General features: G+C 32.3%; 1 protein-coding gene across 1 annotated transcript in view; it reads right to left on the reverse strand.

Moving 5' to 3' along the window:
* Positions 1-5,320: 5,320 nt before the first annotated feature.
* The window catches only part of LOC143245834 (potassium voltage-gated channel subfamily KQT member 5-like), a 669,913-nt gene continuing 658,906 nt past the window's right edge, over positions 5,321-16,327 (reverse strand). The window contains exon 8 of the mRNA XM_076492090.1: positions 5,321-5,585. Coding sequence (XP_076348205.1) covers positions 5,321-5,585 — 265 coding nt within the window. The remainder of the gene's footprint in view (positions 5,586-16,327) is intronic.

Raw genomic sequence — 16,327 nt, forward strand, 5'->3', positions numbered from 1 at the left:
TAGTATGTTAAATAAAGAATGACACAAAAGTCATTAGTATGTTAAATAAAGAATGACACAAAAGTCACGTACGACATATTAAATAATTATACATTAGTATGTTAAATAAAGAATGACACAAAAGTCACGTACGACATATTAAATAATTATACATTAGTATGTTAAATAAAGAATGACACAAAAGTCAACGTACGACATATTAAATAATTATACATTAGTATGTTAAATAAAGAATGACACAAAAGTCACGTACGACATATTAAATAATTATACATTAGTATGTTAAATAAAGAATGACACAAAAGTCACGTACGACATATTAAATAATTATACATTAGTATGTTAAATAAAGAATGACACAAAAGTCACGTACGACATATTAAATAATTATACATTAGTATGTTAAATAAAGAATGACACAAAAGTCACGTACGACATATTAAATAATTATACATTAGTATGTTAAATAAAGAATGATACAAAAGTCACGTACGACATATTAAATAATTATACATTAGTATGTTAAATAAAGAATGACACAAAAGTCACGTACGACATATTAAATAATTATACATTAGTATGTTAAATAAAGAATGACACAAAAGTCACGTACGACATATTAAATAATTATACATTAGTATGTTAAATAAAGAATGACACAAAAGTCACGTACGACATATTAAATAATTATACATTAGTATGTTAAATAAAGAATGACACAAAAGTCAAGTAGGACATAACAAATAATTATACATTAGTATGTTAAATAAAGAATGACACAAAAGTCAATACGACATATTAAATAATTATACATTAGTATGTTAAATAAAGAATGACACAAAAGTCACGTACGACATATTAAATAATTATACATTAGTATGTTAAATAAAGAATGACACAAAAGTCACGTACGACATATTAAATAATTATACATTAGTATGTTAAATAAAGAATGACACAAAAGTCACGTACGACATATTAAATAATTATACATTAGTATGTTAAATAAAGAATGACACAAAAGTCACGTACGACATATTAAATAATTATACATTAGTATGTTAAATAAAGAATGACACAAAAGTCACGTACGACATATTAAATAATTATACATTAGTATGTTAAATAAAGAATGACACAAAAGTCACGTACGACATATTAAATAATTATACATTAGTATGTTAAATAAAGAATGACACAAAAGTCACGTACGACATATTAAATAATTATACATTAGTATGTTAAATAAAGAATGACACAAAAGTCAAGTAGGACATAACAAATAATTATACATAAGTATGTTAAATAAAGAATGACACAAAAGTCACGTACGACATATTAAATAATTATACATTAGTATGTTAAATAAAGAATGACACAAAAGTCACGTACGACATATTAAATAATTATACATTAGTATGTTAAATAAAGAATGACACAAAAGTCACGTACGACATATTAAATAATTATACATTAGTATGTTAAATAAAGAATGACACAAAAGTCAACGTACGACATATTAAATAATTATACATTAGTATGTTAAATAAAGAATGACACAAAAGTCACGTACGACATATTAAATAATTATACATTAGTATGTTAAATAAAGAATGACACAAAAGTCACGTACGACATATTAAATAATTATACATTAGTATGTTAAATAAAGAATGACACAAAAGTCACGTACGACATATTAAATAATTATACATTAGTATGTTAAATAAAGAATGACACAAAAGTCAATGTACGACATATTAAATAATTATACATAGTATGTTAAATGTTAATTAAAAATGACACAAAAGTCAATGTACGACATATTAAATAATTATACATTAGTATGTTAAATAAAGAATGACACAAAAGTCACGTACGACATATTAAATAATTATACATTAGTATGTTAAATAAAGAATGATACAAAAGTCACGTACGACATATTAAATAATTATACATTAGTATGTTAAATAAAGAATGATACAAAAGTCACGTACGACATATTAAATAATTATACATTAGTATGTTAAATAAAGAATGATACAAAAGTCACGTATGACATATTAAATAATTATACATTAGTATGTTAAATAAAGAATGACACAAAAGTCAAGTAGGACATAGCAAATAATTATACATAAGTATGTTAAATAAAGAATGACACAAAAGTGAAGTAGGACATAACAAATAATTATACATAAGTATGTTAAATAAAGAATGACACAAAAGTCACGTACGACATATTAAATAATTATACATTAGTATGTTAAATAAAGAATGACACAATAGTCAAGTAGGACATAACAAATAATTATACATAAGTATGTTAAATAAAGAATGACACAAAAGTCAACGCACGACATATTAAATAATTATATATTAGTATGTTAAATAAAGAATGACACAAAAGTCACGTACGACATATTAAATAATTATACATTAGTATGTCAAATAAAGAATGACACAAAAGTCACGTACGACATATTAAATAATTATACATTAGTATGTTAAATAAAGAATGACACAAAAGTCACGTACGACATATTAAATAATTATACATTAGTATGTTAAATAAAGAATGACACAAAAGTCAATGTATGACATATTAAATAATTATATATTAGTATGTTAAATAAAGAATGACACAAAAGTCACGTATGACATATTAAATAATTATATATTAGTATGTTAAATAAAGAATGACACAAAAGTCACGTATGACATATTAAATAATTATACATTAGTATGTTAAATAAAGAATGACACAAAAGTCACGTACGACATATTAAATAATTATACATTAGTATGTTAAATAAAGAATGATACAAAAGTCACGTACGACAAATTAAATAATTATACATTAGTATGTTAAATAAAGAATGACACAAAAGTCACGTATGACATATTAAATAATTATATATTAGTATGTTAAATAAAGAATGACACAAAAGTCACGTATGACATATTAAATAATTATACATTAGTATGTTAAATAAAGAATGACACAAAAGTCAAGTAGGACATAATAAATAATTATACATTAGTATGTTAAATAAAGAATGACACAAAAGTCACGTACGACATATTAAATAATTATACATTATTATGTTAAATAAAGAATGACACAAAAGTCAATGTACGACATATTAAATAATTATACATTAGTATGTTAAATAAAGAATGACACAAAAGTCAAGTAGGACATAATAAATAATTATACATTAGTATGTTAAATAAAGAATGACACAAAAGTCAACACAACGACATATTAAATAATTATACATTATATGTTAAATAAAGAATGACACAAAAGTCACGTACGACATATTAAATAATTATACATTAGTATGTTAAATAAAGAATGACAACAAAAGTCACGTACGACATATTAAATAATTATACATTAGTATGTTAAATAAAGAATGACACAAAAGTCACGTTACGACATATTAAATAATTATACATTAGTATGTTAATTAAAAAAATGATACAAAAGTCACGTACGACATATTAAATAATTATACATTAGTATGTTAAATAAAGAATGATACAAAAGTCACGTACGACATATTAAATAATTATACATTAGTATGTTAAATAAAGAATGATACAAAAGTCACGTACGACATATTAAATAATTATACATTAGTATGTTAAATAAAGAATGACACAAAAGTCAAGTAGGACATATTAAATAATTATACATTAGTATGTTAAATAAAGAATGATACAAAAGTCACGTACGATTGACATATTAAATAATTATACATTAGTATGTTAAATAAAAGAATGATACAAAAGTCATGCACGACATATTAAATAATTATACATTAGTATGTTAAATAAAGAATGACACAAAAGTCAAGTAGGACATAATAAATAATTATACATTAGTATATTAAATAAAGAATGACACAAAAAGTCAACGTACGACATATTAAATAATTATACATTAGTATGTTAAATAAAGAATTACACAAAAGTCAAGTACTACATAATAAATAATTAGACATTAGTATGTTAAATAAAGAATGACACAAAAGTCACGTACGACATATTAAATAATTATACATTAGTATGTTAAATAAAGAATGACACAAAAGTCAAGTAGGACATAATAAATAATTATACATTAGTATGTTAAATAAAGAATGACACAAAAGTCAAGTACTACATAATAAATAATTATACATTAGTATGTTAAATAAAGAATGACACAAAAGTCAAGTACGACATATTTTTCTTAGATTTATTCCTAAAACAGCCGGATATGATTTAACTTCTATCACAATATTGTCCTTTCACTTAAAACAATGAATACATAGGAAAGATATCATATATGACATTTTAATTATTAAGAAACACTCTCCAACCCGGTAACTGTCACGTGACTAAACCTAAAATATAACATCTTTATGACAGTCACGTGACTCACAATACTTTTTGATTTCACTCACTGTATTTGAATTAAAGAGATGAAAAATAAATGAATTAATTGTGTGTTAACATAAAGTGAATACCTTTGATTATTAAGTGATCAGCTACATTACAGTAAAAAGAATGGCTTAACATTACTGATCAGTGCCAAGGCTTAAATTTAAATGAGTTCATTCAGTATATTTCACACACAGGTGTTTGACACACGAAATATTACATAAAGAATGACACTTTGCACTGGATAGTTTATCACTACACTCTCGAACCACACAATTTGTAGATATTGTTTACGAAACAGTATTTCTGGTTACCTGTTATTAACAATGTCAGTAAAGGAAATCGTGTAATTTTAGTTAAGACTGAATTATGAGAAATATACACTTTTAATGTTACTATTTACCGTCTTCTATAATGTGGAATTCAGTTTTATGATCTTATATCTCAAAATTAAAATATGTGGATTTCCTTTACTTTAATGTTAAATTTGCCTTAGTTTATTTGGATTTCATTTTACTTTAAGGTTAATTTTGCCTTAGTTTATTTGGATTTCATTTTACTTTAAGGTTAATTTTGCCTTAGTTTATTTGGATTTCGTTTTACTTTAAGGTTAATTTTGCCTTAGTTTATTTGGATTTCATTTTACTTTAAGGTTAATTTTGCCTTAGTTTATTTGGATTTCATTTTACTTTAAGGTTAATTTTGCCTTAGTTTATTTAGATTTCGTTTTACTTTAAGGTTAATTTTGCCTTAGTTTATTTGGATTTCCTTTTACTTTAAAATTAATTTTGCCCTAGTTTATTTAAAAAAATAAAATTAAGTTTCAAATATTGAGAATAATTTTGATTCTAGCCAGTTTTTAAGACAAACTATACATATAAATCTATGGTTGGAGTCTCTCTGGAGAGATGTTTAAACTTTTACTGACAAAGAGTAAAATGCAACTTTGAGGTTTACCGTCAGAGTTTCTTTTGGACACATCAATATCTTTGGAGACATTGTCTTCATTGGTGTTGGTTCTTCCGCTAGTAGATTCAGAGGGGCATTCTCCAAACCTACTCTTTGGAGAAGAAGAGTAGCCATAAGTGGCACTTTGAGGTTTATTACGTCGAATGGTCGAGAGGCGGGTTACAAAGGACGTGTTGAACCTGTAACCAACATATCTGTGAACTTCGTAACTTATAAGAGCACTATATTTATTTACACATTACAATGTTGTCCAATATTAACAAAATTACTATAAACTTACAAAGAGAAGATTATAAACCTTAGGGTCTGCGCTGATAAAGTGGGAAGGAAACCTCCCACTATTATGTGCTCTCTTTGTTTCCTGTTCAGGACAAGTGGACCAAAAGTACATTTCCTATGTTATAAAGACGTTCTCTGTCGTTCATCTTAAATCTTTATCAAGATTAGAAAGCGACTCTATTCTTCTTTGGTATTGAAGCAACAAGAGAGCCTACTTTACGTGGTCTTTTAACGATATTATGTTTTCATATGGTATTTTAAAAGTGTTCTTGTAAGAGATTCTACCAGACTTGGTTCTGTAGTTCCAAACTGTTCGTATAACTGTACTGACAATTATAGTTAAATACTGCCAGAGTTTCTTGCAAGTGTATTAACAATTATGGTTAAATACTGCCAGTGTTTCTTGTAAGTGTATTAAAAATTATGGTTAAATACTGCCAAAGTTTCTTGTAAGTGTATTAACAATTATGGTTAAATACTGCCAGAGTTTTCTTGTAAGTGTATTAACAATTATGGTTAAATACTGCCAGAGTTTCTTGTAAGTGTATTAACAATTATGATTAAATACTGCCAGAGTTTCTTGTAAGTGTATTAACAATTATGGTTAAATACTGCCAGAGTTTCTTGTAAGTGTATTAACAATTATGATTAAATACTGCCAGAGTTTCTTGTAAGTGTATTAACAATTATGGTTAAATACTGCCAGAGTTGATGAATCTTTGAATAATTCGTAGCTTACACCGTCACGTAATTCTAATTAACTACAAACTAGATACTAAATATTAACTCGTTCCTGTTGTGTTTGTGTTCTTTCAAGGAAATCCTGTACCCGGTATAAATCACCAACAAACTTCATGAAATATAGAAAGGATATGAGGACTTTAATCCAGTGAATAACACAGAAATGAAACCCTCTCAAGTCTGTCTTAATGATAAAAACTAATTAATAATTAGTATCTAGTTATACAAAGTACTTATTAATTAGGTGATAATGTAGGCTAATAACCATCAAATCATTTCATTAGTTTTATTCTAGGAATAGTATTCTAAGAATATTTCTTAACTCATGAAAATAAAAAAATTGAAAAGTTCTGTGTCGTGATTATTATTGTGTAATAAATCTTTATACCTGTCTGTATTGACTTTACCTTGTTTGTGTAGTGATTAAACGTGGATATACAGCATTGACTTTACCTTGTTTGTGTAGTGATTATACAGCATTGACTTTACCTTGTTTGTGTAGTGATTAAACAGCATTGACTTTACCTTGTTTGTGTAGTGATTAAACAGCATTGACTTTACCTTGTTTGTGTAGTGATTAAACGTGGATATACAGCATTGACTCTACTGTGTTCTTGTGTTGTGATTAAACGTGGATATACAGTATTGACTTTACCTTGTTTGTGTAGTGATTAAACGTGGATATACAGCATTGACTTTACCTTGTTTGTGTAGTGATTAAACGTGGATATACAGCATTGACTCTACTGTGTTCTTGTGTAGTGATTAAACGTGGATATACAGCATTGACTCTACTATGTTCTTGTGTAATGATTAAACATGGATATACAGCATTGACTCTAATGTGTTCTTGTGTAGTGATTAAACATGGATATACAGCATTGACTCTACTGTGTTCTTGTGTAGTGATTAAATGTGGTTGTACAGCATTGACTCTAATGTGTTCTTGTGTAGTGATTAAACGTGGATATACAGCATTGACTCTACTGTGTTCTTGTGAAGTGATTAAACTTGGATATACAGCATTGACTCTACTGTGTTCATGTGAAGTGATTAAACGTGGTTGTACAGCATTGACTCTACTGTGTTCTTGTGTAGTGATTAAACTTGGATATACAGCATTGACTCTACTGTGTTCTTGTGATGTGATTAAACGTGGATATACAGCACTGACTGAACTGTGTTCTTGTGTAGTGATTAAACGTGGATATACAGCATTGACTCTACTGTGTTTTTGTGTAGTGATTAAACGTGGTTGTACAGCATTGACTCTACTGTGTTCTTGTGTAGTGATTAAACGTGGATATACAGAATTCACTCTACTGTGTTCTTGTGTAGTGATTAAACGTGGATATACAGCATTGACTCTACTGTGTTCTTGTGTAGTGATTAAACGTGGTTGTACAGCATTGACTCTACTGTGTTCTTGTGTAGTGATTAAACGTGGATATACAGCATTGACTCTACTGTGTTCTTGTGTTGTGATTAAACGTGGATATACAGTATTGACTTTACCTTGTTTGTGTAGTGATTAAACGTGGATATACAGCATTGACTTTACCTTGTTTGTGTAGTGATTAAACGTGGATATACAGCATTGACTCTACTGTGTTCTTGTGTAGTGATTAAACGTGGATATACAGCATTGACTCTACTATGTTCTTGTGTAATGATTAAACATGGATATACAGCATTGACTCTACTGTGTTCTTGTGTAGTGATTAAATGTGGTTGTACAGCATTGACTCTAATGTGTTCTTGTGTAGTGATTAAACATGGATATACAGCATTGACTCTACTGTGTTCTTGTGTAGTGATTAAACGTGGTTGTACAGCATTGACTCTAATGTGTTCTTGTGTAGTGATTAAACGTGGATATACAGCATTGACTCTACTGTGTTCTTGTGAAGTGATTAAACTTGGATATACAGCATTGACTCTACTGTGTTCATGTGAAGTGATTAAACGTGGTTGTACAGCATTGACTCTACTGTGTTCTTGTGTAGTGATTAAACTTGGATATACAGCATTGACTCTACTGTGTTCTTTGTGATGTGATTAAACGTGGATATACAGCACTGACTGAACTGTGTTCTTGTGTAGTGATTAAACGTGGATATACAGCATTGACTCTACTGTGTTTTGTGTAGTGATTAAACGTGGTTGTACAGCATTGACTCTACTGTGTTCTTGTGTAGTGATTAAACGTGGATATACAGAATTGACTCTACTGTGTTCTTGTGTAGTGATTAAACGTGGATATACAGCATTGACTCTACTGTGTTCTTGTGTAGTGATTAAACGTGGTTGTACAGCATTGACTCTACTGTGTTCTTGTGTAGTGATTAAACGTGGATATACAGCATTGACTCTACTGTGTTCTTGTGTTGTGATTAAACGTGGATATACAGCATTGACTTTACCTTGTTTGTGTAGTGATTAAACGTGGATATACAGCATTGACTTTACCTTGTTTTGTGTAGTGATTAAACGTGGATATACAGCATTGACTCTACTGTGTTCTTGTGTAGTGATTAAACGTGGATATACAGCATTGACTCTACTGTGTTCTTGTGTAATGATTAAACGTGAATATACAGCATTGACTCTACTGTGTTCTTGTGTAGTGATTAAACGTGGTTGTACAGCATTGACTCTAATGTGTTCTTGTGTAGTGATTAAACGTGGATATACAGCATTGACTCTACTGTGTTCTTGTGTAGTGATTAAACGTGGTTGTACAGCATTGACTCTACTGTGTTCTTGTGTAGTGATTAAACGTGGATATACAGCATTGACTCTACTGTGTTCTTGTGAAGTGATTAAACTTGGATATACAGCATTGACTCTACTGTGTTCTTGTGAAGTGATTAAACGTGGTTGTACAGCATTGACTCTACTGTGTTCTTGTGTAGTGATTAAACTTGGATATACAGCATTGACTCTACTGTGTTCTTGTGATGTGATTAAACGTGGATATACAGCACTGACTGAACTGTGTTCTTGTGTAGTGATTAAACGTGGATATACAGCATTGACTCTACTGTGTTTTTGTGTAGTGATTAAACGTGGTTGTACAGCATTGACTCTACTGTGTTCTTGTGTAGTGATTAAACGTGGATATACAGCATTGACTCTACTGTGTTCTTGTGTAGTGATTAAACGTGGATATACAGCATTGACTCTACTGTGTTCTTGTGTAGTGATTAAACGTGGTTGTACAGCATTGACTCTACTGTGTTCTTGTGTAGTGATTAAACGTGGATATACAGCATTGACTCTAATGTGTTCTTGTCAAGTGATTAAACTGGATATACAGCATTGACTCTACTGTGTTCTTGTGTAGTGATTAAACGTGGTTGTACAGCATTGACTCTACTGTGTTCTTGTGTAGTGATTAAACGTGGATATACAGCATTGACACTACTGTGTTCTTGTGAAGTGATTAAACGTGGATTTACAGCATTGACTCTACTGTGTTCTTGTGATGTGATTAAACGTGGATATACAGCATTGACTCTACTGTGTTCTTGTGTGGTGATTAAACGTGGATATACAGCATTGACTCTACTGTGTTCTTGTGTAGTGATTAAACGTGGTTGTACAGCATTGACTCTACTACATGTTCTTGTGTAGTGATTAAACGTGGATATACAGCATTGACTCTACTGTGTTCTTGTGAAGTGATTAAACGTTGATATACAGCATTGACTCTACTGTGTTCTTGTGTAGTGATTAAACGTGGATATACAGCATTGACTCTACTGTGTTCTTGTGTGAAGTGATTAAACGTGGTTGTACAGCATTGACTCTACTGTGTTCTTGTGTAGTGATTAAACGTGGATATACAGCATTGACTCTACTGTGTTCTTGTGAAGTGATTAAACTTGGATATACAGCATTGACACTACTGTGTTCTTGTGAAGTGATTAAACGTGGTTGTACAGCATTGACTCTACTGTGTTCTTGTGATGTGATTAAACGTGGATATACAGCATTGACTGTACTGTGTTCTTGTGTAGTGATTAAACGTGGATATACAGCATTGACTGTACTGTGTTCTTGTGTAGTGATTAAACGTGGATATACAGCATTGACTCTACTGTGTTCTTGTGAAGTGATTAAACGTGGATATACAGCATTGACTCTACTGTGTTCTTGTGTAGTGATTAAACGTGGATATACAGCATTGACTCTACTGTGTTCTTGTGAAGTGATTAAACGTGGATATACAGCATTGACTCTACTGTGTTCTTGTGAAGTGATTAAACGTGGATATGTACAGCATTGACTCTACCTTGTTTGTGTAGTGATTAAACAGAATTGACTTTACTGTGTTTGTGTAGTGATTAAACGTGGATATACAGCATTGACTCTACTGTGTTCTTGTGTTGTGATTAAACGTGGATATACAGCATTGACTTTACCTTGTTCTTGTGTAGTGATTAAACGTGGATATACAGCATTGACTTCTACTGTTTCTTGTGTAGTGATTAAACGTGGATATACAGCATTGACTCTACTGTGTTCTTGTGTAGTGATTAAACGTGGATATACAGCATTGACTCTACTATGTTCTTGTGTAATGATTAAACGTGGATATACAGCATTGACTCTAATGTGTTCTTGTGTAGTGATTAAACATGGATATACAGCATTGACTCTACTGTGTTCTTGTGTAGTGATTAAATGTGGTTGTACAGCATTGACTCTAATGTGTTCTTGTGTAGTGATTAAACGTGGATATACAGCATTGACTCTACTGTGTTCTTGTGAAGTGATTAAACGTGGATATACAGCATTGACTCTACTGTGTTCTTGTGAAGTGATTAAACGTGGTTGTACAGCATTGACTCTACTGTGTTCTTGTGTAGTGATTAAACGTGGATATACAGCATTGACTCTACTGTGTTCTTGTGATGTGATTAAACGTGGATATACAGCACTGACTGAACTGTGTCCTTGTGTAGTGATTAAACGTGGATATACAGCATTGACTCTACTGTGTTTTTGTGTAGTGATTAAACGTGGTTGTACAGCATTGACTCTACTGTGTTCTTGTGTAGTGATTAAACGTGGATATACAGCATTGACTCTACTGTGTTCTTGTGTAGTGATTAAACGTGGATATACAGCATTGACTCTACTGTGTTCTTGTGTAGTGATTAAACGTGGTTGTACAGCATTGACTCTACTGTGTTCTTGTGTAGTGATTAAACGTGGATATACAGCATTGACTCTACTGTGTTCTTGTGTTGTGATTAAACGTGGATATACACAGTTACTGGCTTTACCTGTGTTTGTGTGTAGTGATTAAACGTGATATACAGCATTGACTTACCTGTGTTTTTGTAGTGATTAAACGTGGATATACAGCATTGACTCTACTGTGTTCTTGTGTAGTGATTAAACGTGGATATACAGCATTGACTCTACTGTGTTCTTGTGTAGTGATTAAACGTGGATATACAGCATTGACTCTACTGTGTTCTTGTGTAGTGATTAAACGTGGTTGTACAGCATTGACTCTACTGTGTTCTTATGTGTAGTGATTAAACGTGGATATACAGCATTGACTCTACTGTGTTCTTGTGTAGTGATTAAACGTGGATATACAGCATTGACTCTAATGTGTTCTTTGTGTATTGATTAAACGTGGATATACAGCATTGACTCTACTGTGTTCTTGTGAAGTGATTAAACTTGGATATACAGCATTGACTCTACTGTGTTCTTGTGAAGTGATTAAACGTGGATGGTACAGCATTGACTCTACTGTGTTCTGTGTAGTGATTAAACTTGGATATACAGCATTGACTCTACTGTGTTCTTGTGATGTGATTAAACGTGGATATACAGCACTGACTGAACTGTGTTCTTGTGTAGTGATTAAACGTGGATATACAGCATTGACTCTACTGTGTTTTTGTGTAGTGATTAAACGTGGTTGTACAGCATTGACTCTACTGTGTTCTTGTGTAGTGATTAAACGTGGATATACAGAATTGACTCTACTGTGTTCTTGTGTAGTGATTAAACGTGGATATACAGCATTGACTCTACTGTGTTCTTGTGTAGTGATTAAACGTGGTTGTACAGCATTGACTCTACTGTGTTCTTGTGTAGTGATTAAACGTGGATATACAGCATTGACTCTACTGTGTTCTTGTGTAGTGATTAAACGTGGATTATACAGCATTGACTCTACCTGTGTTTGTGTAGTGATTAAACGTGGATATACAGCATTGACTTTACCTTGTTCTTGTGTAGTGATTAAACGTGGATACAGCATTGACTCTACTGTGTTCTTGTGTAGTGATTAAACGTGGATATACAGCATTGACTCTACTGTGTTCTTGTGTAATGATTAAACGTGGATATACAGCATTGACTCTACTGTGTTCTTGTGAAGTGATTAAACGTTGTTATACAACATTGACTCTACTGTGTTCTTGTGTAGTGATAAACGTGGATATACAGCATTGACTCTACTGTGTTCTTGTGTAGTGATTAAACGTGGTTGTACAGCATTGACTCTACTGTGTTCTTGTGTAGTGATTAAACGTGGATATACAGCATTGACTCTACTGTGTTCTTGTGAAGTGATTAAACTTTGATATACAGCATTGACTCTACTGTGTTCTTGTGTAGTGATTAAACGTGGTTTATACAGCATTGACTCTACTGTGTTCTTGTGTAGTGATTAAACGTGGATATACAGCATTGACTCTACTGTGTTCTTGTGATGTGATTAAACGTGGATATACAGCATTGACTGAACTGTGTTCTTGTGTAGTGATTAAACGTGGATATACAGCATTGACTCTACTGTGTTCTTGTGGAGTGATTAAACGTGGTTTGTACAGCATTGACTGTACTGTGTTCTTGTGTAGTGATTAAACGTGGAGCATTGACTCTACTGTGTTCTTGTGTAGTGATTAAACGTGGATATACAGCACTTGACTCTACTGTGTTCTTGTGCAGTGATTAAACGTGGTTTGTACAGCATTGACTCTACTGTGTTCTTGTGTAGTGATTAAACGTGGATATACAAGCATTGACTCTACTGTGTTCTGTGAAGTGATTAAACGTTGATATACAGCATTGACTCTACTGTGTTCTTGTGTAGTGATTAAACGTGGTTATACAGCATTGACTCTACTGTGTTCTTGTGTAGTGATTAAACGTGGTTGTACAGCATTGACTCTACTGTGTTCTTGTGAAGTGATTAAACGTGGATATGCATTGACTACTGTGTTCTTGTGAGTGATTAAACGTGGATATACAGCATTGACTCTACTGTGTTCTTGTGTAGTGATTAAACGTGGATATACAGCATTGACTCTACTGTGTTCTTGTGTGTGATTAAACGTGGATATACAGCATTGACTCTACTGTGTTCTTGTGTAGTGATTAAACGTGGATATACAGCATTGACTCTACTGTGTTCTTGTGAAGTGATTAAACGTGGATATACAGCATTGACTCTACTGTGTTCTTGTGAAGTGATTAAACGTGGATATACAGCATTGACTCTACTGTGTTCTTGTGTAGTGATTAAACGTGGTTATACAGCATTGACTCTACTGTGTTCTTGTGTAGTGATTAAACGTGGATATACAGCATTGACTCTACTGTGTTCTTGTGTAGTGATTAAACGTGGATATACAGCATTGACTCTACTGTGTTCTTGTGAAGTGATTAAACGTGGATATACAGCATTGACTCTACTGTGTTCTTGTAATGTGATTAAACGTGGATATACAGCATTGACTCTACTGTGTTCTTGTGTAGTGATTAAACGTGGATATACAGCATTGACTGTACTGTAAGTTCTTGTGTAGTGATTAAACGTGGATATACAGCACTGACTCTATTGTGTTCTTGTGAAGTGATGGTGATTGGATATACAGCATTGACTCTGTTCTTGTGTAGTGATTGGCAATGGATATACAGCATTGACTCTACTGTGTTCTTGTGAAGTGATTAAACGTGGATATACAGCATTGACTCTACTGTGTTCTTGTGAAGTGATTAAACGTGGTTGTACAGCATTGACTCTACCTTGTTTTGTGTAGTGATTAAACAGCATTGACTATACCTGTATTTTGTAGTGATTAAACGTGGATATACAGCATTGACACTACTGTGTTCTTGTGTAGTGATTAAACGTGGATATACAGCATTGACTCTACTGTGTTCTTGTGAAGTGATTAAACGCAGGATATAACAGCATTGACTCACTGTGTCTTGTGTAGTGATTAAACGTGGTTGTACAGCATTGACTCTACTGTGTTCTTGTGATGTGATTAAACGTGGATATACAGCATTGACTCTGCTGTGTTCTTGTGTATTGAACGTTAAGCAGTGTACTTTGCAGCGTTGACTGTGCTGGCCATTTGTGTATTAGCGGTGATTAAACGTGTGGTTGTACAGCATTGACTCTACTGTGTTCTTGTGATAGTGATTAAACGTGGGATGTGCAGCATTGACTCTACTGCGCACTGTTTCTTGTAGATTAAACGTGGATATCAGCGATTCGACTGTGACTGTGTTCGCTTGTAGAAGTGAATTAACGTCTGGATGCTACTTATTAAGCGATACTCTACTGCGTTCTTGTTAAGTGATTAAACAATAAGATATATGGCATTGACTATCTTGTGTTCTTGTGAACGTGATATACAGCATTGATATACAGTGTTGCATTGTACTGTGTTCATGTGACGTGATTAAAGCGTGGTTGTACAGCATTGACTCTACTGTGTTCTTGTGTAGTGATTAAACGTGGATATACAGCATTGACTCTACTGTGTTCTTGTGATTAACTTGAATATTAAACGTGGATATGCAGCATTGACTGTACTGTATTTTGTATAGTGATTAAACGTGGATACGAAGCAGCTGCATGACTGTACTGTGTTCTTGCTGTAGTGATTAAACGTGGATATACAGCATTGACTCTACTATGTTCTTGTGATGTGATTAAACGTGGATGTACGGCGTTGACTGTACTGTGTTCGCGTGTAGTGATTAAACGTGGTATATACAGCAAGCGCGCTGGCTATACTGTATGTTCTTGTGATGTGATTAAACGTGGATATACAGCATTAACTCTACTGTGTTCTTGTGAAGTAGATTAAACGTGGATATACAGCATGAGCTATGCGTGTTTTGTATAGTGATTAAACGTGGATATACAGCATTGACTGTACTGTGTTCTTGTGTAGTGATTAAACGTGGATATACAGCATTGACTCTACTGCGTTCTTGTGCGAGTGATTAAACGTGGATATACAGCATTGACTCTACTTGTGTTCTTGTGAAGAGTGATTATGGTTGTACAGCATTGACTGTACTGTGTTCTTGTGAAGTGATTAAACGTGGATATACAGCATTGACTCTACTGTGTTCTTGTGTAGTGATTAAACGTGGATATCCTACAGCATTCTTGAATGTATTGGCAGCATGGCAGTATTGATTAAACGTGGTTTGTACAGCATTGACTTTGTACTGTGTTTCTTGTGAAGTGATTAAACGTGGATATACAGCATTGACTGTACTGTGTTCTTGTGAAGTGATTAAACGTGGATATACAGCATTGACTCTACTGTGTTCTTGTGTGATAGTGATTAGCAATGGATATATTGCTTCTTAGTGTGTTACTGTGTTCTTACTGTAGTGAGATTAAACGTGGGATATACAGCATTGACCTCTACTGTGTTCTGTGTAGTGATGGCTTGTGGTATACAGCATTGACTCTACTGTGTTCTTGTGTAGAGTGATTAAACGTGGATATACAGCATTGACTCTACTGTGTTCTTGTGAGAGTGATTAAACTTGGATATACAGCATTGACTCTACTGTGTTCTTGTGAAGTGATTAAGCAATACGTAACCTGAAC

The sequence above is a fragment of the Tachypleus tridentatus genome, chromosome 3 (assembly GCF_004210375.1).
Source record: "Tachypleus tridentatus isolate NWPU-2018 chromosome 3, ASM421037v1, whole genome shotgun sequence".
In the NCBI taxonomy this organism is placed as follows: domain Eukaryota; kingdom Metazoa; phylum Arthropoda; class Merostomata; order Xiphosura; family Limulidae; genus Tachypleus; species Tachypleus tridentatus.